This window comes from Eurosta solidaginis, chromosome 1 (genome assembly GCF_040869045.1).
Source record: "Eurosta solidaginis isolate ZX-2024a chromosome 1, ASM4086904v1, whole genome shotgun sequence".
Classification (NCBI taxonomy): Eukaryota; Metazoa; Arthropoda; class Insecta; order Diptera; family Tephritidae; genus Eurosta; species Eurosta solidaginis.
Window position 1 is genome coordinate 395,855,404 of NC_090319.1, and position 25,193 is coordinate 395,880,596.

Genomic DNA, 25,193 nt, shown 5'->3' on the forward strand with positions numbered 1-25,193 from the left:
TAAAATGTTATTCCAAAAGAAGTAAAGTACAATCTTCCAATAATATCAAGTATCACAAAAAGATTAAAAAAAAGTGTTTAAAAATATGAATCGTAAATAAGTATTCAAGAATAATCACATTAACGCCCCGATTCTAGTGTGGTAACAGCATTCTTTACCACGGTAACGAAATCATGTGGAAACTTTTACACCCTTTTGGTATTCTATCCGCGAAAGTAGCCGGATAATTTTTTACCCACAGAAGTAGGTGGTTACATCGAAATAACCAAACAACAGCTGTTGTTTAGAAAAAGGCAAAACTGAAAAATAAAGAATTGTAAGTGCAAATAAGTAAAGATAATAGTAAAATAGTGTTGCCTCTTGCTATATATTATATATTTGTTTACATTATGTACTTTCACAGAATAAATTACAATATAACTATGTAAAATCTTATGCATGTATGTACATATATACACATCGTTTCGTTTATTTGTTAACCTCGTATCTACGAGTGACACATTTTCGGTAAAGCCATGGCGGAACCATACAAGGTGGCTGCATGGTGACATACCTACAAACATAAATAAAAATTCCATGTACTTTGTTTTTGTAAATTCGATGGACGAATGTCAAAATCGAACTGCGCCGGAAGTTCATGTATCAAATCAAATAAAAAATTTATATTCAGCTGTCGCATGCTGCCACTTTGTATCGTTCCGCCATGGATAAAGCGAAGAAAACCAACTTTTAAATTTCACCACAGACATTGGTGAGTTTTTCGATGATGACAGTGTTACCACTTTCGCCAGAATCGCGAATAAAAGAACTGGAAACGATTTTCGATTACATAATGTTCTGGGGACTATTTTACCGGTAAAGTTCAGAATCGGCCCGTTAGGGTACATTTTTCCCCCGAAGATACATTGATTTTCGAATAAAAAGTACTTTTAAATTTGAACGTTTGTAATCATCTGGGGGTATAACATTTGAATATTTCTTGATAAAAATTTTCAAAAAATGCTGAATGGGAAATACTGTGTGGGAATGTTTAACTAAAATAAAAACACTTTGTCCACTACATTTTGCTGCCTATTCCTTCGATGTAAAAGTAGAAAAGCTTTTATTGTGTATAGGAGCTTTTATTTTTTATGCACTGAATTAGGAATTCCATGCTTCTCATCGTGAAGTAGGGAAAACAAAAACTATTGCCATCTGCATATCCATGTTAACTCACGTTACATTGGAAACAAAATTTTACTTTATATTTTCCATTTGCAAATAGAATTGAATTATCAGTACATCCAACTAGATGAGTTTTATTGAAAGTGCTCATTTTTATGAATTAGTTAATTAAAAGAAAAAATTAAGAAAATCTCTTGGTCACTCACGCTACAATTTTTTATGAAGGACATTCGGCAAATCCAAAATTTTTGAAGTGGCTCCCTTTAGCTAAATTTTATTAATCGGACTTTAGGAACAATATGACACAATTTTCAGACAGTGGCATGTTTTTAATGTAACTTATATATATTGTAAATCAAAAACAAGCGAAACAGTTTTTGGTTTTTATTTTTCTTCGCTGCGAAATCTCCCCATAAATAATATGCAGTTGTTTTTTTTTTTTTTTAGCATTTATTTTCAATATATGAAATACCGTTTTTAGAGCATATTTTTATATTATATTTTACAGTATATAGCGATTATTTCGTTCGCTTTAAACACTTTGACACATATTTTAGGTTGCCCTGCTCCTACAATTATTTTGTCTAAAAAATTACGTCATGGTCTATCCTTTAACACCGATTTACATTTTCTGCAAGCAATGACAAGCTTTTTAATTAGTTTTCTTCGGTTTCGAAAACTTTATGAATTGTAGATTCGTTGGTAAAGCACAAACGGGACGATGTGTTTGTATCTATGAAAAAGTATTCTCAAGAAAACATTTTTTCCTACAAACAAATACGTACATATGTATATACATATACAAATGTAGTATATATATAGATTTTTTACAATAAATAGATACATATGTACATAACTTATCTGGAGAAAGATGTGAAACAGTTTTTTCGTTTGCTCCATCCGCATCACAACAAAACGGGGAAACGTACCAAGTGATTTGTGAATAATTTTCCATAAATGAACGATTTTTATAATGAATTTTGAAAGTGGTGCTGTGATATTTTTTGTATTCCTGATCTATAAATGCAACTGCATATCGCAATACAGCCACTACCCGATTAGTGTCGTGAAATACGAAAGCGATGGAAAGGGCGCAGCTGACACCATACCAATTGGTACGTAATAAGGCAGAATGCATAAGTGTCATCTGCAGATCACTCTGGTGGCCAAAGCAATAGAAACGCCTAGGCCAGGCGGCCGTTAATGTAAAGCCTTTGCAGGAAATAACAAAAAATCTATGAGTTGCGTATAATCCCACCCATTTACTGGATGAAAGCTTATTACAAAAAAATATAATTATACATATGTACATATGTATCTATTTCAGGCAAATGTTTGTGATGTTGCTCATTTTTTTTTTTTCCATACAATGGACGAACAAATTCTCGAAATTAAAGGGTTGTTGATAGGGTCTTGAAACTTACATATAGTTAAAGTCGAATTGAATGAGCTACAAAAAACTTACTTAATTTGTGCTTAAGCTTTTAAACGGCCGTCCAACAAGGTGCGCCAATAACTTCTTCTCTGGTTGAACTGGCACCAATGTGTCACACCAAGGGAATTTAAATGATGCTTCACCTGGTCCTTCCATCGGAGTAGGGGCTGCCCCTTTCCTCTGCTTCCATAGGCAGGTTACGATAAAAATACTTTCTGAGCCAGATCATGATCTTTAATTCGCATAACAGGGCCTAGCCAGAGAAGCCGCTGTGTTTTAATTCGCTGGACTATGTTGATGTATGCGTAAACCTCGTACAGCTCATCAAAATCTCTTTCGGTACTCACCGTCGCCAACGCGTAGAGGTCTGTAAATCTCTCGAAGAAGTTTTCTCTCGAACACTCTCAGAGCCGCCTCATCTGATGTCATGGTCCATGCTTCTGCACCATATAGCAGGACAGTTACGATAAGTGACTTGTAGAGAGAAAAGTCTTTATTTATTTTAATTCTACTAGTATAAGTACAAAAATAATAAATTCTTCTTCTTGTGTATATTAAAATTGATTGTAGGCCTAATTACTGACCAACGAACCGAGGAAATGGATATTGTCTTTGATCATGCAATTGAACTGGCTAACACCCAACTCGAAACTCCGCTCAAAGCTCTTAAGGAAGTAATAAACTATGGTGACTCATTTCAGGCGTATGGGGTGATGTGCAAACTTTTACAGGTAATTTGGTATACATATCGCACACTAACTACAAAAGAGTCACAACTTGAAAAAATTTAAATGTTCAGGAGAGAAGAAAAACGGTTTATGTGAAAACGTCTGTAATGTTATACTGAAAGCCAGTTTTACCAAGAAGGATACCTTCATATAAAATGAATTGACGAAATTTTGTTGTAATTATTTGTTTACGGACAAAATATATAACAATTTTGAATTATGACTATTTCTGAGAAAACTTACTACTCGTACATTCACAATTATTTCATCAAAAAAGGCACATTTCACAATAATACAAGCAACTTTACTCACTCTTTACGTATAAAAAGACACAATTTTAATTAATACACAACAAAGTTAAAAGTTTTTTGCAACAAGATAGTCAGAATTTAAAATAATACACTTTATGCGTAAAAAAACTGTTCACTTGTTCTTAAGCAGATTGACACAACTAAAAATAGTACTCTTTAGTTGATAGAGCGCAAGCGATGCAATCAACACCAAAACTGACATAACGGTAATTTTCCAGTTAAAGAAGAAAATAATGACAACGAAATTTAAGGGGCAGTTAGAGATGTGTACTGTGAATTGGTTTATGGAAAAAAACCGATTTTGAAAAATTTTAAGTTGTGACTCTTTTGTAGTTAGTGTGCGATATATTTTGTTATAAGTACAATTAATATACATTTTTTAGAACGGCGTTGGTGGAATCTTTGGTCCTTCTTCTCGTCACAGTGCCAAGCACTTGACTACCATTTGTGACGCCAAAGATATACCGTATTTCTTTTCAGAAATGAACGATAATTCGGAAGCTTTTAATTTATACCCACATCCTCTCGATTTTTCAAAGGCATTATATTTTTTACTTTCTGCTTACGAATGGTCACGTTTCATATTTCTATATGAATCCGGTAAGTGAAAATATTATGCTACTTACGCCAGAAACAACGCAACAAACGTATTGATAAAACTTGTATAGATATGAAATTTACTAGAGCTGTGATACTCTCCTTTTGATGAACAAATTTCATAATATTTCACAGTCGAGTATCTAATATAAGGATTCAACCTCGGAATTTGTGATAAGAAGCTGGAAAATTACATACGCCTTATTTTGGTGTTGTAAAGGTGGATTTAAAAATCACAATATATAGGGGGTGAGCGTATAAGGATATTTGAGATCACAGGTGGCTTACTCGCGTTTTGCGCTGAGTAAAAAGTTGTACATCATTATTACAAAATTTGGGTGAATTCGATCCAATTATCGTTAGTCTATCAGTTTAGTTAGTTTTAGTTTCTAATTTAGAGAGCCAAAATAAAAGCGTATGCAAATTCCAACTTCTTATCTGAAATTCAGAAATTGCATAAAGCTAAGGCCACACTAAGCGACGCGACATTTTTCGGCAGCGTCGCTTCACTTTTTTGTCTATTCGATTGACATTGCCGCTCATGGCCGCGCCGCACAGTGCTTCTGCCGCTAGATGTGAATTGCTCCATAAGCATACATGCAAAAACTTTTTTGCCACGCAGTGTAGTGCAGTTCAATGTGTCCTTAGCTTAAAAATTACACCCCTAAATATTTATATGAGAATGTGGTCAAAAAGCATAACAACACAACTGTGGTTTTGACGTTTTCCAGTAGCATTGTGGATATCATTGTTTACTATATAGTTTGGCAGCTTAAGTAGAGGTTATGTTGCGAATAGAGTGGAAGGCAGTGGACTAGGCAGTCGAATGTCATATAATGAAGGAATGGTGTTCGGAGATTTTTCAAAGTTAAAAAAAAAATGATAAAAGCTTTAATATAAATAAAACTATTGTTTTAATAACAACAAAAACGCCATATATATTCTGTATACATAAATTTGTAAGGATTATCTCACTTTAAAATTTGAATTAAATAATCTAAAGTTTTGTTTTGAAACTGAGTCGAGAACTGTGCGTGTGAATGTGCGAATTTTCACCGATCAGCTGTTAGTTGCGCTACTTGGTAAAATTTACAATGGTGGATATGGTATGGTACACAATTTCCAAGAGAGAGTTTTAAAGATCTACGAAGACGCTCAAGAAATTACCTTGAAGTTATTTATACCAAAATACATATGGGGTATTCCATCCCATTTCGACCAATTTTGAACCCGACCCCTTTAGAATTGGCTGAAATTTTTTCTTCTTTTTCTAGCTTACGAAAGACGTTTTTCAGAAGTTTTTCAAATTTTTTCATCCAACTCAAAAAAAGTTATGAATTTAAAAAAAAAACACCGTTTTTGTTTTCAAAATGCTATAACTTTTTCAAAAATTGACCGTTTGGGATCTTTTTTTTTTTAAATTTGTTTTCGGAAGAAATTCAAAAAAATAAAAAAAAATTTTTTTTGTTGTAATTTTTCAGTTTTTCGAGATTTTTCTCATAAAAAACTTCAATCAATTCTGCAATCATCCCCACTAATCCCGAAGTGGGCCGAGAATTTTTTTTTATTTAATTGAAAAAAAAAAAACTTTAAAATTTTTTTTTGTATTTTTTCCGAAAAGTAAATTTAACAACATATTTAAAAAAAAAAATGATCCCAAATGGTAAATTTTTGAAAAAGTTATAGCATTTTGTAAACAAAAACGGTGTTTTTTTAAAAATTCATAACTTATTTTGAGTTGGATGAAAAAATTTCAAAAACTTCTGAAAAACGTCTTTCGTAAGCTAGAAAAAGAAGAAAAACTTTCAGCCAATTCTAAAGTGGTCGGGTTCAAAATTGGTCGAAATGGGATGGAATACCCCATATGTATTTTATTTTTTATTCATTTTCTTTCTAAAACTGCTTCAGAGATTCGCTCTGCATGCCTCAATTGAAGCATGCTTTGATTTCTTGAGTATTTCTTCCTTGCCCAGAGTCCAAGCAATGCTTACAGACTTAAAGTTGAACGTTTTCTTGTGATCTGGATACAGTGCTTTAAATTAAAACATTATAAAAGAAATGAAACGACGCATACAAGAGAACCACGACAAAGGTCGTTTTGAAAAGAAGCGAAATCCGCGTCACGTTATTTATGGACCGCCCCATATGAAATCGAATATGGGGACTACAACCATGACCACAACTCTATTTCGCAAAAAATGAAGTTGTGCTGCTATCCTTTGTGACAACAAGATCTATTCGCAAAAGTTTAATTGTTATTATATACATACAAACTTTCTTTTACGGTTGCGCTAGTTGAGTATCTGAATTTACTAAATGGTCTAATGTCATTTTATGGTAATAACGGCCCAACAATAACGGTTTTGCGATACGATATTGAACTGAATGGCAATTATAAGAGCGTTTTAAGACGTGTGAGTAAATCAGGAGATAACCGAATTGTAGTTGTTGGCTCAACTGACACGATGCCGGAGCTTTTACGCCAGGTAAGTAAACTTTATGCCTTTTATACATACATACGCTTAATTGCAAAACAATATAGAAACAGTATCCATAATTAATATTTGGCGCTTAACCGACTAGGCAAAATTTTCTGTTGCGTAGCAAGTTCTCCAGCTGCATCTTTTAACTCACTCAAAGTCTCCCCACCCAACAAACATTTAGGTTAGGAAACGATTACCCAGCCAGCATTTTTTGAAAATTTTGATCAAAAAATATTCAAATATCATACCGCAAGATGATTAAAAACGTTCAAATTTAAAAGCAATTTCTGTTCGAAAATTAATGTATCGTCAGGAGAAAAATGTACCATAATGTAATTATTCTTGAATAATCATTTATGATTCATATATCGAAACGCTTCTTGTTCATATTTGATATCATTGTAAAATTAAGCTTTAATAGTTTTAGAGTAATATTTGATTGCTTTTCACAGTCGTTTTCTGATCATATTCGTGACCATATTTCAATCGGATTGGTTGAGATTTTTGAATAATTTTTGAATGCAATTATCATGTATTTATTCTTCATATCTCATTCAAAATAAGATACTGCATAATAATCTTATTTCATCAGGGGGGAAAGCCAGGGCCGGCTCTACCATATACGCGAACTACGCGACCGCCTAGGGCACCAAGTTCTAGGGGGCACCAAATTCGATAAACATTTTTGTACTAAAAATCCTTTCTGCATTAAAAAAATTTCTTTTTACCTTAGTTATATTTTACAACACAACTTATCTGGTCTCATGCCCAATTTAGTAATTCGTTGACGATACCAATGTCGGTTGTGAGTGGCGAGCGTAGCTTTTCGAAACTGAAATTAATCAAAACGTACTTGCGTTCGGCCATGACTCAAGAAAGGCTTGTCGGTTTAGCATTGCTATCAATAGAGCAGGAAATTGCGCAAAAATTAGATTTAAGTGAAATTATATCAACTTTCTCTTTGTTGAAGGCGCGGAAAATGAAGTTGTAGTAAACTCTAAGATAATTAAAAATACTTTTGTGTTATATATTCGTTCTTTTGTTGAAAAAAAAATATATTTAATATGCAAAAGAAATATTTTTTTGTTTTATTGACGCTAAGTTTGAATTTAGTATCACAACGGACCTTCGTGTTGTCCAAGTGAGCTATCCTTATCAGGGTAGCTACCACCTTAACCTAAGTTTGAATTTAATATTTCTGATCTCTAATTTTCTGATGTCCAATTTCTTTCTATAAATACGGCAGGAAGGGCCGCAAATAATAACTCGCCTAGGGCCCCAAATTCTCTTGAGCCAGCCCTGGGGAAAGCATGCGGATGTGAGCTATTTGAACCATAGGTCACTCGCAAACAAACTTGCGACTACAACATCCAACATCAGCATTATTGTCTGCATCTTAGAATACGGATACGATACGGGATGTTGAAGCCGTATCCAGGAATGTCAAGATAGTTTCACTTACCTGGGGTTCAAATAGCTGACAACCTTTGTATTGTCCAATCATTATGTATTTCCTGGGAAGCCAAAGGTGGAGAAATGGTTGGAGAAATCTTCGGTCACAAGCATCATTACATTATTTTTTGTCTTGAAGAATATCTTTTCCATAAATAATAAAATTTTTAAATATTTTTTCTTAGCTTCGTGATTGAAAAATATGTGTATGTGAAAAAAATAAGATTTGTACTGAAAAGTAAAATTTCAACAAGTATAAATTCATTATTAAGTCAATAAATATATTCATAAAAGATTCAGAAAGCTGAATGAAAAATGATTATAAATTTATGGGTAGAAGGCGAATCTAATTCTAATGTATTTCTCTAAGGTAGAAGGTTAGAGGACGATTTGCGAAACTGTCGCGAATTATAGCATTCTCGACAAAAAGGGGACTTCGTTCTCGAAATCAAGAAAAGGGTTAGAATTCTGATCGAATTCTAACGTCAATTTTTAATCAGTTTCTAATGAGAATTTTGAAGTGATGCGTAATTAAGTTCAATTATTTAAAATCAGCGGAATTTCATTTGTTTCATTATATCAAATAATTTTATTTGGTTATAAGCTTATGTATTAAGGATAAACATATTTCAAAGACTTTTTCTATTATACTAAATTAAAACCGTACTTAAAGATTGAGCTCAGCGTTGAATGAGGATAATCAATAATCTGCTCGCTTTCCTTTTTTAAATTTTTTTGATTGATTTTAACTTACTAGTATTTATTGTTATAAATAAAAAACTTATTTCGCAACTTATAATATTTCCAAAGAACTTTTCACTATTTTTATTTTGTTTGTATAACACTAAGGATGAGTGATCATGTCGTGCAAATAATCGATAACTGTGACAATGATCATAACATCGCATTTCTAGTCTTATTCGAATCGTTTCACAGTCGAATTCTAACCTAGTTCTCTAATCTTGTTTTCGAATCGAAATGCATTAGAGAACTACATAAGAATTCTAATGTAAAACTACAATATTTCTCTAACGTTAGAAACTGTGTTTGCTGGGCATACGCCTTCTGCCAAATGAGGGATAGGAATATATTCTGGGCCGGAGAAGTCTTGTCGGAGTGGTTTGGCTAGACTTTGCTAGGCTGTCGCCATCTCACATTTGCTCACAACCAAACGAATAAACGGATGTGCAGTGGTTTCGTAGAGGATACTTGGCCACAAGCGTCCGAAAGTTGTAAGCCCCTGGTGAACAGCAATCATTATTCTATATACGCCTCAATCCTCTACTCTAAGTATAAATATATACTAGAATTGAAAATAATTGCACAACTACTGGGAGAACTCACTATGTGTGTCAGACTTATGGCGACTTGAAATACTCTGCAAAACGAAAAAAAAAATATTTATTTAACAATGGGATTCGTCTGCAACCTCATTTGCGTTTACATATGTTTTGGTGTTTCAGCACTCAAATATGTTTGTTGTTGGTGTTTCAGCACTCAATATATCTACTGTAAGCAGTCTGTCTGTGACAAATTCTTTCCATGGTTTACACAAACAAAGTCGTAAATATTGCATATCCTGAGACGTTATGTTTCACTACGTAATTTTCACTTTCTGGCAACCATTACCTACCCACTACCTCATCTAATTATAATACTGGTTAAAAAAATTTTAAAGCCTTGAAAATAGCTCCAATAGATTCTTGGTTTACTTGAATAAATACATCATTATTCCATTGCATTCCAGGCGCAACAGGTTGGAATTATAAATGAAGATTACAAGTACATTATAGGCAATTTGGACTTTCACTCTTTTGATCTTGAAGAGTATAAATACACCGAGGCGAACATAACAAGTTTTAGAATGTTTTCCCCAGAGCAAACAGTCATTCAAGGGATTACAGACAAAATGGGATACAATTCTGCCGCAGAAGATCTGCGAAATGGTGAGTTATTTACATACATACTATAGTTCATGGACCTGAGAGCTTACGAAATATTTCTGCACACCGTGTGGCAAATCAACATCATATTTGTTATCCCAGTCAAATTTAATATGCACGTGAAACTAAATATTTTATATAGAATGATGAGCGACAACGCATAGATTTTAAAATAGCAACAAAGTTATTACTAATTATACACTGAAAGAAATGGTGCTAGTAAAATCAACAATTCGGTTCTGTTGTTCTAGACTTAACGGAGATTCGGTGAAATTGATAGAATTACGGTTAATTCGACCGACTTGTTGCAAAAGTTTTGTTTGAACGAACGGGATTTTTCCAAAGTTAGTAACATTTTGTTCAAGTTTTTAGGAATTTTCACTTACGCGAACGAATTTAATAAGATAATAAAAAAATCCTTTTTTAATGTTGTATTTTCCGACAACATAAAAGTTTGAGTTGTTTTGGAATCGTTTCAATTTAAAGTGTTACGAAAATTAAACTTTCCGAATTACGTGTAAAGTTACTCCAGTGGTGAATTACCTTACTAGCGATTTGATTCTTTACTTTTCTATATCTTACAAGTTCTCTATTTAAAATGTTATGTCAAACATTCATACAACATTTGTGACTACCATTTTCATTTCTATTTGCAAAGTGAAGTTCAAAACTATAAATTAAATAAATTATAAAATATAAAATTTGGTGAAAATGCGTTTAATAAAACAAAATAATAAAGTGTATAATGTTTAATGTGTGCCAGCATATTTGATGTAAGCCCAATTGACGTTCGGTTAGTAAGTGCCACCGTGGTGTGATGGTAGCGTGCTCCGGCTGCCGCACCGTATGCCCTGGTTTCGTACCCCGGACAAAGCAACATCAAAATTTTTGAAATAAGGTTTTTCAATTAGAAGACAATTTTTCTAAGCGGGGTCGCCCCTCGGCAGTGTTTAGCCAGCGCTCCGAGTGTATTTCTGCCATGAAAAGCTCTCAGTGAAAACTCATCTGCCTCGCAGATGCCGTTCGGAGTCGGCATAAAACATGTAGGTCCCGTCCGGCCAATTTGTAGGGAAAATCAGGAGGACCATGACGCAAATTGGAAGAAAAGCTCGGCCTTATATCTCCTCGGAGGTTATCGCGCCTTTTATTTATTTATTTATATGGCACCATAGGTACTTTCGTACAAAGCTGTCGCAACAACTTTTTTTTGTTCATTTGACTACTAAAGCGGTCAATTACGAATCAACGATTTGTGCGCAGTTGATTCAACATCTTGTTGCGATGGATAAAAATTAACAGAAATTTCGGTTGAATTGACCCGTATTTCGGTTGATTTTACCAGTCTTTTTCTTTCAGTGTAGCCCTCAGTAACCAAAGCTATGGCGTAGCTAGATCTTCTAGTCATACCTACCTTGCGATATTCGACAACAATTAGGTGCGCCAAGGGACATCAAGTCCCCCTTCATCTGTCTCCCTCCGTCTGCTACAAAATTCCGATGTCAATAGGAATAGTTTATGGGACAGAGGTTTCTCCATTGCAAAAAAATGAATTGAATTATCCAATGCTGAATGTCAGAGTTAAGAGAATCAAGTACATTTGTAAGACGAACAGCAACTCAACTTAGGCATTTTTTGCCATAAATGAAAACAAGAATCAAAAGTTTTTATCATTTAACATTACTATAGAACGCTAACCGATCCCTGTGTTACAAGTCTTGAGCCACACCAAAATAGGAGCCGCCTATTGGCCTATGAGCAAAACCTGTTTTTGTATACACATTGTCTCATTCATGATGCAATAAAAGCAGACAGGTGAAGTCGGTTGAACAAATAACAACAATTTGACGGCCTTCATAATCCGGACATGATTTTTAAAGTAGAGAAAGAGGGAATTTTTGGTACTGTTTTTGTACTATTTTGCTACTTTTTCACTACTCTGCAAACTATTAGACATAAAGACGTTCCAAAATTGGAATGATCGAAAATTTGAAAATAAAAATAATTTGCAATTTTGTTTTTAATTTGATAATTATGTAAATTTGAGATATAGAAGCAGTACTAACTATAATATATAATTATGGATAATTGTACTTTCAAACAGTTTTCAGATCGTTGATTTGGAAAATTTAACTTTTCCTCAAACGAAGTGAAAATTAAAAAGCCTTATTCCTCAATTAAGTTGATTTACATGTACATATATTCGATTTGCGAGTAAAGCTCATTGTTTTTATACAAGGCGTATAGCAAAAATTTTAAAAATTGTAATATGGTTTAAGCAAAAATATTTTCTTTTGCTATTCAATAAATAAAGGCGAAAATGCATCCTGCAAGTAATAACAAGTAATAAACCTCTTTTTAAAGATATCAGGTAAATGTTTTACATTTCACCAGTCTGATTTTTGAGTCATCGTTGCCACAAAACCTCTTACACAATTGAATATCTTTTCGACAAGCTTTTATTTGTGCATGACGTCAGAGCTCGACTGAATGAGCCCACCCCCTGAAATTTAAGTAACTTCCCGATAAGCTGCAAGCTTAAAACTTGGACTATAGTTCAGAATCAGATGACAACGCAATTAAAAGAAAAAAACTCGGCTAGGTGGCATATGGATCGCGATATTCGAAAAATTATGTAATAAATGATGAGCTTCTAATGAAGTTATTTTGCTGATTTGTAAGTTATTTTCGGTTAAGTAAGGAACCAATTTGCTCCTTACTAAACAAAATGAAGGGGCATTTCCGCAAACGCGTTCGAGGGACGGCTGTACCCCTATTTTAAAATTATGTGCTGCACTCCGATTCCAAGCTGACGGCAGCTATCAAAAATGCTGTTGAAATGATTTGAGTGAGGACTACATCTACAGTTTTTAAAGAGGTTTTAGATATTATTCTATATATTATAAAACGCATTTTATTCTATAACAGGATTTCCAGGAGTAGTGGGTTGTATCGATGGGACTCACGTTCGCATAATTTCACCCTCGTCCAACCTCGGGATGTCGCTCCATAAGGTCAATAACTTGTTCAATGTAATCTTTCGTTGATACCCTATTTTTTCTATATCTAATATATAAAATTCTTCTGTCACGGTTTTAGAGGCTGAACTCCTCCGAAACGGCTGAACCGATTCTCATGAAATTTTGTGAGAATATTGGGTAGGTCTGAGAATCGGCCAACGTCTACCTCTTTTTTCGCTACGTGCCTAGGGTCTTGAGATCAAAACGTGGACCCGGGTACCCCTAAAATGTGTTTATACAATATGGATATCAAATGAAAGCTGTTGATGAGTGCTATAGTACAGGATAATTTTCATACAACTGGGAGGCTAGGGTCTCGAGATATAGCCCAAAACGAGGACCCGGGTACCCCTAGAATAAGTTTATACAATATGGATATCAAATGCAAACTGTTGATGAGTGCTATAGTACAGGATAATTTTCATACAACTGGGAGGCTAGGGTCTCGAGATATAGCCCAAAACGTGGATCCGGGTACCCCTAGAATGTGGTTATACAATATGGATATCAAATGAAAACTGTTGATGAGTGCTATAGTACAGGATAATTTTCATACAACTGGGAGGCTAGGGTCTCGAGATATAGCCCAAAACGTGGACCCGGGTACCCCTAGAATGTGTTTATACAATATGGATATGAAATGAAAGCTGTTGATGAGTGCTATAGTACAGGATAATTTTCATACCCCTGGGTGACTAGGGTCTCGAGATATTAGCCAAAACGTGGACCCGGGTACCCCTGGAATGTATTTATGAAATATGTATAACAAATGAAAGCTGTTGATGAGTGATTTAGTAGAGGATAATTTTCATACCCCTGGGTGACTAGGGTCTGGAGATATAGGCCAAACGTGGACCCGTGAACGCCTAGTCAATGTTTTTACATTGTGGGTATCAAATTGAAGCTATTGCTGAGTGCTTTAGTACAGGGTAGTTTTCATACCTATTGGTGACTAGGGTCTCGAGATATAGGCCAAACGTGTGGCCGTGAACGCCTAGACAATGTTTTTACATTGTGGGTATCAAATTGAAGCTATTGACGAGTGCTTTAGTACAGGGTAGTTTTCATACCTATTGGTGACTAGGGCCTCGAGATATGGGCCAAAACGTGGATCAGGGTAACACTAGGATGTGTTTTTACATTATGGGTATCAAATTGAAGCTGTTTATGTGTACAGAGTAAGTTTTATGCCGCTGGGTGACTAGGGTCTCGAGATGTAGGCCAAAACGTGGACCCGGATACGCCTAGAATGTGTTTTTACAGTATGGGTATCAAATTGAAGCTGTTGATGTATGCTTTAGTACAGAGTAAGTTTACATCGCTGGGTGACTACGGTCTCGAGATATAGGCCAAACATTGACCCGGATATACCTAGAATGTGTTTTTATATTATGGGTATCAAATTGAAGCTCTTGATGTGAGCTATAATACAGAGTAAGTTTTACACCGCTGAGTGACTAGGGTCTCGAGATATAAGCCAAAACATGGACCCGGATACACCTAGAATGTGTGTGTATTATGGATATCAAATGAAAGCTGTTGCTGAGAGCTCTAAAGTTCATTGTGATATTCGATTTAGTCGCATCAACCTGGCAAAAGTGATAAATATGTATGCGAAGCCGAAATAAAGACAAGAATTAATAATACCCACATACCTATTTACATACGTCCTTTTCTTTTTGCCTGAAATTTCGTATATAAATTTGCCTATATTAGTATTTACGATGCTTTTTTCGGGGAAGTATACCAGAGACGGACTGTGACTGGGATTAGGACTAGGACTGGGACTGAGACTGAGACTCGGAGTGGGACTGGAACAAAATACATACCACCCTCTGGGACTGGCAATAAGAGATGAAGAAGACGTAGAAAAACTTGAGAGAAGAGAAAAGAGAGAAGGAGACTGAGAAAGAGATAGAATGAGACGAAGTTTGTAATGAAGCGAAAAAGACGGAGGGAGGAGAGAATAAAAAGATTACGAAAAAGTGTAGAAGCGTAGGGCAGAGTTAGATGGAAAAAGCTTATTAAAATGTATGCAGATAGGCCAAATTTAGGGCAGAACAACGTCTGCCGGGTCTGCTAGTATGTGTATAAAATTGCTGATTATTAAATTTTGTTAAATTGATTTTCCAATTTCATATAATATTTTTTCGAAACAATTTCAAAATTGTCTGAGACAATTGCTAGTAATCAGTTGTGAGTTATTGATGTCTTTGACAGCTACACCAACACAAGGTTGTAAACCGTAATGCCACAAAAAGTTGTAAGACTAGGCAACTGCAACCGACTTTTTTTTTTTTTGCCAGATTGAGTTGTAATCTGTAATACCAAATTGCTAAGTTTCAACTAAAAGAGAGTTGAGTTGTAAACCGTAATAGGGGCATGATCTGCACGCGAAACAGAGAAAGTGTTCCGTAACCACTTTTTTTTATAGAAAGGCATGAATGTAGTATTTTTGTGTAAAACTTATATAAGAATGCTGCAGGAAAAGATAAAAGCATCACTTTGAGTTATAATGGCGAGTATTGTCAGATGCGACGCCATTTTGTAAAATTGACCGCACCTGTCTAGTTTAATGCGTAATAGTCTCGAGAAAACTCTATAGAAGTTAGCTATTTTAGTAGTTGGATACATACATACATAAATATCCACATGGTAAAATCAATCGGTTCACATACATATAAAATTTGTTTGGGATGATTTTTACGTACTCTTTATATTATTCATCACCACCCCTATTTATAACGAGTCATGCCATATTAATTTCTTTCGCAAATTTCAGGATCCTGTCCCATAACGCTTTCAATGGCGTTGACTTTTGATTCGGTTCAACTATTTGCTGAAACTACTAAACATCTAGCGGTACAAACGCTACCATTGAATTGTAGCGATCGTAGTGAAAGTGTTCTAGACGATGGTTCAACATTCAAGAACTACATGAGAACGGTACCCATCATATAATTTAGGTTTTAAGTTCTATTCAATTATGTATATACATAACTTTTATTTTAAATTAGCTCAATTTGCAAGAAAGGACTATAACAGGACAAATATATTTTGAGGGTAATATACGTAAAGGCTATTCTTTAGACATAATTGAGTTACATCCATCTGGTATATTAAAAATTGGAACCTGGGATGAAGTTTCGAATCTTACCATACAGCGGGTAGCACAAACAAATTCTGTAGCGCAGAACATTGATAATTCGCTGGCCAATAAAACATTCATCGTGCTGTTAAATGTGCCGGTAAATATAAAAAAACCGAGCTATTTTATTTATTTACAGACTTATTCATAAAAAATACAAAAGGCTTACAAAGCTTTTTAAATCTTTCACTTGTTCAATTATTACAATCAGCCCAATTCTAAATATTGCCTCGGAAATTTGATCTCGCAGATTTTTTTATTCCCGCGGAAAAATTCCTCCAATTCTTTTCTCCTAGGGAGAACAATAATTGGGGAATAGAAATTTCGAATTTTCGAAGTCAGCTGTTTTATCAATTGAAATTTCGTTGCGCATTTGTTATTTTGTTTAAAAAATTTAAGAGTTTTATTATTGTTGCGAATTTGTTTGAAATTAAGAAATAAAATATAAACGAGCTCTAGGCCAAATATTTGTATATTCTTAATAAAACACAATACGTGAATTTTTGATATACAATTATATTATTTAATTTGTCGATATTTCGACTTCAGTCTGAAGTCATCATCAGGACTAGGTACGAAAAGAACAAACATACATATTAAAATCATAAAAATACACATTTGCACAAGTACAGAACTTACATTTTTGAATGCAATATGTCGACTAGTGTAACAAAAATATAAGTTTACGAACAGTGCAAAGCAAATAACAATAAAATGTAAATAACACACAGCCGTTATCATAAACAAAAAATGAACATAAGCAGAAAGTTATCTAAATGAGTAGTGAGCGCCGCTCAAGTGATATCAGCTGCAGCCTGCAGGTGAACTCTTTGGTAAACAGTGGGAGATGCTCTTATCTATTATTGTTGTTGTTGTTGATCAGCTGCCTAAAGGCAGAGGCAATACCAATTGTATCAGATTTGAAGTTCATCCGTTTGTCGCTGGGTGTATTTATTATGTGCAGCATCTCTAATATGTAGCGTTTGTTGTAATTCCTCTCTTGCTGTAGAATTTCTACATTTTCTAAATTGGGAGAGTGTCCAGTTTCTCTGCAATGCTGTGTTAGCGCCGTTTTGCCATCATTAGGGTTGTTGCGATTTTTAATATTCGTTTTATGCCCGGAAATCCTCGTTTTTAGTTTCGATTTAGTAGTCCCCACATATACTTTGTCGCATACGTGGGACCCGTCACCATTACATAGAATTTTATATATCAAGTCCGATTTCTCATATTTATCTATTCTACTCTTGGTATTACTGAAAATTTGTCGCAACGTATTATTGTAGGTAAAGGCTAAATTATATTTCTCTTTGTCATAAATATTTGAATATTTTATTCTGTTAGACAGGCCTGACACATATGTAGTCGATTTATATATTTTATTATTTTCGGCATTTTTCCTCGCAGTGGGTTTCTTATAATAATCTCTTATAAAGTTTTTTATTATGCGTGTAGGAAATTCATTATTTTCTAGAACATTTATTATTATTTTAATGTTTTCTTTATGATAAACTTCATCGCTGATCGAGAGAACTCTGTTGATAAAATTTCTGGCCGTATTGACTATTGTAGATTTGTCATGTTTAGAATTAAAGTTAATTAATCTACCTGACGCGGTAGGTTTTTTATACCAATCAAAACATAATTGGTTATTCTTTTTTATAATAAGAGTATCGAGAATCACTTGAGCGGCGCTCACTACTCATTTAGATAACTTTCTGCTTATGTTCATTTTTTGTTTATGATAACGGCTGTGTGTTATTTACATTTTATTGTTATTTGCTTTGCACTGTTCGTAAACTTATATTTTTGTTACACTAGTCGACATATTGCATTCAAAAATGTAAGTTCTGTACTTGTGCAAATGTGTATTTTTATGATTTTAATATGTATGTTTGTTCTTTTCGTACCTAGTCCTGATGATGACTTCAGACTGAAGTCGAAATATCGACAAATTAAATAATATAATTGTATATCAAAAATTCACGTATTGTGTTTTATTAAGAATATACAAATATTTGGCCTAGAGCTCGTTTATATTTAAAAAGTTATAATTCAAAGGCCGTAAACAACAAAAATAATTAAGAAATAAAGGATAAACAATGCACAGTATTGTATTTGATATGATATTCACTGAAATGAGTAATGAATTGGTGCCACAGCAACATCAACAGAGGAGCATACGAAGAAGAAGACGGCGAGAAAACACAAAATTGCCAAAATTTATTTAAGCCTTCTTAAAACATCTTTGCGCAATTTCTGGATGGCTGCATCAAATATACCAAGAGCACTTCCGTTGCTTATGATATACTTTTCGACTTAAAATAAAGGATTTTGTGGTAGAATGTACATATTAGCACAAATTTGTACAAATAAGTGTTCTTTCTTAAAAGGACCAATTTAGGTACTTCAACTATTTTGATGCTTTCCATTTAATTTAACAAGTGAAAAAACTCCTAAAATGGCAGAGAAATCTCCCTCTCACTCACATTCATAATACGTACTTTTCCCTTATAAACGGTTTCCGCTTTTTCGAACATTGTTCAGAATAAGAGGAAGGTTAGGTTAGGTTAGGTTACGAGGGCTGAGCTGGGCACTATGGTACCAGCACACTACTTAGGCCACCATTGTAATACCTTATACGGTCTCAAAGAGGACCCCTATCCTGCCTAAAGCGGGTCAAACCACTTCGTGGAATTTATATATTTTGCTAGAGCCTTGACTTCATAGTTAGAGACCTCAGCAAGGTCATGTAGAAAAGGTTTACCAAGGATGGCCAACCTGCGCCTGCTAAGCGCTGGACAATGACAGAGAAGGTGCTGGACACTCTCCCCCTCTTCTGTACTTCTGCAGCTGCGACAATAGTCGAAGGTCGTTACCCCCATTCTAGCACCATGCGTGCCTATTAAACAATGGCCTGTTAGAACCCTTATCAGGGACGAAAGAACTGATTTGTTTAAAATCAGAAGCGCTCTTGTGCGCCCCTTGTCATATGAGGGCCAGGTTAGCCTGGATGTCTCACACGATGATATGGCTGACCATAGTCCATTTGCAATTCGTATAGTACTTGTGCTCACACGAAATCTGAAAGTGGCCATGGGTATACCTACCGAGTCATTTCCCGGAAGGATGTGGTCGGTGGTCCTCTTCTGGCCAGCTCGTCTGCTTTGCAGTTGCCTTCGATATCCCTGTGCCCAGGTACCCATACAAGGTTGATACTGAAGTACTGAGCCATCTCGTTAAGAGATCTGCGGCATTCAGTGACCGACTTTGCGTTGTCGGCGAATGAGTCCAAGGCCTTTAATGCAGCCTGGCTGTCTGAGAAAATAAACACCCGTTTACCATCCTTAGGCATAGATCCGAGATGATTCACAGCCCTGTGCATTGCCAGCATTTACGCTTGGTAAACACTACAGTGATCTGGTACACGAAAAGAGACCTCTAGACCCAGATCCGGTGAAAGGAGGCCTGCTCCCACTTTCCCTTCAAGCTTAGAATCATCCGTGAATATGTTGATGGCACCCGGTACCGTATGTTTTCTGGTATTCCAGTCTTGTCGCGATGGTGTATATATACTATAGTTTTTAACGAAGACGTTCTTTGGCACGCAGTAGTCAGTGCGTACCCGTACTGCGACTGGGGCGTTCGGGCCCAGGATTGTTGCGTGTCCACTAGATCCATTTGACCAGAGACCTGTTTCCCTTATGCGTAGAGCGGCGATGACCGCTATTTCCTTCGCCACCAGGTCAAGAGGTGGAAGGCATAGCATTGCGTTGAGTACTTCAGATGGAGCCGAGAGCCCCGGTAATGCAGGGCTCCGAACTCCGTTGCACCTTTTGAAGCATTTGAAGATAGGTACTTTTAGCTAGTGCAGGCCACCAGACCAAGGCACCATAAAGAAGAATAAGAAGAAAGGGAGAAGTGAAAAAAATAACGAAGAATTTTTATTTAGAATACGAGGAATGGGAAAATGGAAAAACTCGCAAGGAATTTCTGTTTAGAATTGGGCTGAATATTTTAGGTCGGTATGGCTACCTACAATTTGTATGTATGCACGTTTTGCTTTGCAAGGGGGGGAGGGGGGGGGGGTCAAAATAGTTAAATAAACACGCCGACTTTTGATAACTCGTAATAGTTACATTCCAATGAAGCGTGATCCAGATACGGATAGAAGTTTTACATACAAATGCAGCAACAACGCTGTGATCATGATATCTATCTGCATTTGGATTTTGTGGAAAATTTTTGACAGCATACCATCTGTACTTGGCATGGCGGAACTATGCAAGGTGGCAGCATGGGACAGCTGATACATCAACATTAGTCCATCGAATTTACAAAAACAAAGTACATGGAACTTTCATTTATGTTTGTAGGCATGTCACCATGCTGCCACCTTGTGTGGTTCCGTCATATTACTTGGTAGCACTCACAGACATATGCACTAAGACATCAGATATTCAACATATTTTTACACGGTTTTATTTAGCTTGACTTGACAGGCCGGCCGGCCGGTACGAATTTTGTAATTAAAATTTAAGTATGATGTATATTTCCCGATAAGCTACAAGCTTCAAACTTGGATATAGTTCAAAAGCCGATGACAATGCAATAATAAGAAAAAAACTCCGATAGGTGGCGAATGGATCGAAATATTCCAAAAAATCGTATTTGTGGTCCGATTTGGCTCATATTTGGAACTTTGGAGTTCGAGGACTTAGATTGTAACAAATTGTCAGGAAACAGTCCTTGTAATAATGAGACACTAAATGAACTAAATAGAATGAGAAATAATAGGCAATTCAGACTAAAAACTTGAAAACAAAATAACTAAACAAACAGTTTTAAGTTAAACGGTTTTATTGAAAACAATACTTACATTAAGTAATAATAATACTAAAAGCTAGGAAATAATTAGGTAGGCCCTAGTGAAATGTTTGGAGAAAATGAAAAGAAGTTACGGCTTCGATGTGCAAACATTAAATCTCTGTTTATTCAATAAATTCTTTGTCTTATATAGTAATTTACTTAACCTATACATTCATAAATATCTTAATATTAATAACTAAAAATATGTACATTGAAAATGGAGTATGAGTACATGTAAGTTTGTATACAGTCTTTGTATACATGTAGTTTTGTATACATGACTCTATATTTAGCAACGTCAGCAGATCAATGTGAGTACTTTGGTTAATGCTATGCATACACGTAAGTTTGTATGCCTGTTCGCAATGTTGGAATATCGATGTGAGTATTTTAGTTAGTTCCCATAATGGGTTGTATGTAATAACTAATTTATTAGCTGTGAACGGATAAGGATTTCATATTCGACATTCAATTGATGTTAGTTAACCGTCTGGGTTAGTTCAATAATTTATGTTGGAAAATATTGTAATACGATTATTACTAAAATATATTTGGAGTTCATGATACGTATTATTGCAAGTGTGTTACAGTGGGTATGAAGCATAATGCTTCATTACAGTGGGTATGACGTATAATGCTACACCATCCGCCTTAGAAAAAAAGAGTGTTATATAATTGTTTTGTGGACAATTGTATAAGACTCTTTGTCGTATTTTCAATGATTTTGATATTTTATTGTTACTTGATATTGTAGTGAAAGAGGTTGTTTGCTTTGCTTTTGATCTGCTGACCTTGATGTTTTTATTGTTTATATTTTAATGCATATCCCTTTTTTTCAAAAATGTTTACATTTTACATATATTTTTTTTTTTGTATACGTCCTTTTTTGAAAATTTTAAATTTTTAGATATAGAATTTTTAAATTTTACTTATTTTATTTATCTTGTTTATTTTATTTATTTTATTATTTTATTGCCGGATTTTAAATGTGTAGACCCATCTAAAATCCGCTTGTTTTTAGAATTTATTTTTAATATTTGTATGGAAATATGAAGCAGAAGAAAAAAAAAATTGTTTTCAATTGTTTAGATATAAATTATTATTAAACAATTGAATAAATTGGAATATTTCTTTTTAGATTCTTTCTAACAGATATTTTAGATGGACTATTAATTATTTTTATTGTTCCTACCATTTTTATCATGCAACCTATTTTCCTATCGAAATATTTTCCTATTAATATTTTCTAATCTATTGAGGAATTTCGAGTAAGAATATTTCTTACTACTATTCAATTCTATTTAGCGTAAAAGAAATTTCCTATTACTATTTCCTATTCTATTTTATCGGAGTAAAAAAAAAAACATATTTTTCCTAAAATTATGGTTTCTATAAACGCGATTTTTTATAGCTGAAACACCTCATACTTATATATATTTCTTAACACCTTTTTGTTGTTACATTATTTTATTAGGGTTACATTAAACTTAAAATCAATAAAAATTGTATAGCTAATTATTCGGGAAATTTAGTAGCTGTAGTTGGTGGAAGAGCGAAGTAATTTATATTTGTTGTAGTAGTGGACGGCCATAACCGTTTAGACGGTTAAGCGCCAATTAAGTAAGTTAGTAAGTAGTAGTTTCGCTGGTTAATTGAAAAAAGGTGCAGTGGATGCAAAAATGATCCTATCTTTTAATTTCTTTTTCTTATTTTTCCAGCAATTTATTTGATCTTATTTGTCATGCGATTTCTGCGGCGGCCACCAAGACAGAATCGTTATAACATTTATGAAGAATATTTTTATTTTTATACCGGGATTGTCACATGCACAACCTCTTTGGTTAGTGCTATTGTTTGGTCTTAGAGAACTTTGTTAACAATTATTATTTTATAAATTCGCCTACTGCAGTAAATATTCAATTCTTAATCACCAATTTGTCCCTCAAGACAACTGTGTATTTTCTTATAATTTTCAAGTCCTGGATTGCCGGCATTTCTTTTATGCCTGGTCGAATATTGTCCTAAGTCAATAACTTCCTCAACAATCTGGTTACTTGAAAATTTTCTACGCTACCATTTTTCTATCCTAAGATGAAAACGAGCGCGACTAGTCTTTTCTTGCAAATTTATATAGCGCTTTATTATATATATATATGTTCTCTTTGTGACTTTTTCTTCATGCTTGTTGTTATGGGCTGGTTTATTTTTTTCTTGTTTTTTTTTTTTTTGTGTATTTTGCGTATCTCCACTGGCACGGGGTTTTGTTTTTTTTTTTCAGGTATAATTTGGAAGAATTATTCTTTTTGGTATAAATTTTCGACCGTGCTAGCCTTCGTGGTTGGTATTTCCATGTGAACTACTGTGAGTTTTTGGAATTGCTTCCTGATTTCTTTGTTTTTAAAGATATCAGGAGCATTCATGGGAATTATGCAGATTCTTGATTTGCCGTTGAATTTAGGCGGAGCTAATAAAGCTGTCTTTACTGTCAATTGAGACATTTGAAGGTTACTTTTACTTGACTTGTATATTGCTCTTCCTCACCTTGAGTTTGGAAATTTGGACACAGACAAAAAAATTTTTAGACGTGCTGTTGCACGTTATTCATTTGCCTATATTTGATTTTCATATAGTTTTTAAGAATAGCGGCTATCGCTATGATTAATAGCCCTATCGTGCATATTAAAGCACCTAGCCAAATGTCTGTAGTTTTTGTGTCCACTTGGGCTTGTGGCTCATATTTTACTATCCTGTTCTCTGATGTTTCAGAGTTTTCTTTTCCTACCTCGAACTAAATTAAATTTTTATTAAAATTTTTCGGTTTTATTCCCTTATCCTATGCGTTCCATTTTACTCTTGACATTAATAAATTTATCTTATTTAATTAATTGATATTTTAACAATTTACTTCTAAAATTGTAATTTTTGTTTTACTTTAGAATTATTCATTTCCGATTTAAGTATTTTACATTTTTATTTTCTTTTGTTTATATAATTTTACAAAGTAACTAATATTTTTCTTTAATTTTTAGACATAGTAATTTTTCTTCAAAATATTTTAAAATTAAATTTTGCTGATTTAGTTTTCTTTATTTAAATTTAATATTTTTGACATTTCTTAAAATTGAAAGGAAAAAAAATTCCCAAGTATTGTTTATTGTTATTATTTTCTTTTTCTCTATGTCACATTGGGTTTCAATCTTTTTCCTAATTTTTAGGTTGAAAACGAGCTTTTTTTATTTTTACTTTTTTTTCAGATGCTACTTAGCATTTGGCATTGTTGGGGAACACTCTCCTCATCATGCGCATTATTTCTTCCACCGTGATAGTGGGGTTTAAAATGTCCTCAATTGTGGGTTCCCTTTCCATACCTATTATCTTCCACAATTTCTTTAAACCCTCTAATTCTTTGGGTAGGTCCCTAGTGTGTCGGGTATTTTCGTCCCACCAATAGAGAGGAATGTCCGAGGAGTCTCTTTGCATTTTTATTTATTATTAACAGAGTAATTTTATTTTTAAATCTATAAAAATGTCCTATAGGCTTTCTCCGAAGGAAAGGTGAAACTGTCTGAAGTTAACTGACTATTTTAAAGAAGTGTCCTAAACATTCCAATTTACTTTAACATTTAAAAAATTTAAGTAAAGTTTTTTTTTGAATTTAAGAAATTTTAATTTTCCTGCTACTTCTTTTTTTCCATAAAGAAATTTTCTTTAAATTTTAACAAGGTAAATTATATATATTTTAATTTGTTCAATGTTTAATCCAAATGTGTTTCTAAAATTTTTTTTTTTTTTAACTAATTTTTTTCATATCTCAATTCCTACTTAAAGAGGACAAAAAAAAACCCTGAGCAAAAACTTTCGTTTTTGCTCATTGTTTAGCGTCCATAAAGGCCGCCCAATTTGTTTCTAAATTTTATACCTACTTATATTTATATAGCTGCCAGTTTTGTTGTCGTCTCAACCGGTACTCCGTCGATTGCTAATGTATTTCCGGTTTCAATTTATTCCACCTTTTATGCGATTATATATGTAGCCATGTATCTTCC

The 25,193-nt window shown here is 34.1% G+C and overlaps 1 protein-coding gene across 3 annotated transcripts in view; it reads left to right on the plus strand.

The window, feature by feature from the left end:
* Positions 1-1,877: 1,877 nt before the first annotated feature.
* Positions 1,878-25,193, plus strand: part of LOC137238560 (glutamate receptor ionotropic, kainate 2-like) — a 76,382-nt gene continuing 53,066 nt past the window's right edge. Inside the window, exons 1-7 of one of the 3 annotated variants that reach the window (XM_067763718.1) lie at positions 1,880-2,279; positions 3,170-3,330; positions 4,022-4,238; positions 6,531-6,721; positions 9,918-10,116; positions 15,913-16,076; positions 16,148-16,378. In XM_067763718.1, coding sequence (XP_067619819.1) covers positions 2,138-2,279; positions 3,170-3,330; positions 4,022-4,238; positions 6,531-6,721; positions 9,918-10,116; positions 15,913-16,076; positions 16,148-16,378 — 1,305 coding nt within the window. In that variant the 5' untranslated portion in view covers positions 1,880-2,137. Of the gene's footprint in view, positions 2,280-2,905; positions 2,965-3,169; positions 3,331-4,021; positions 4,239-6,530; positions 6,722-9,917; positions 10,117-15,912; positions 16,077-16,147; positions 16,379-25,193 lie in introns of those variants that run through there. The other 2 variants (XM_067763719.1, XM_067763720.1) reach the window with 2 other exon arrangements.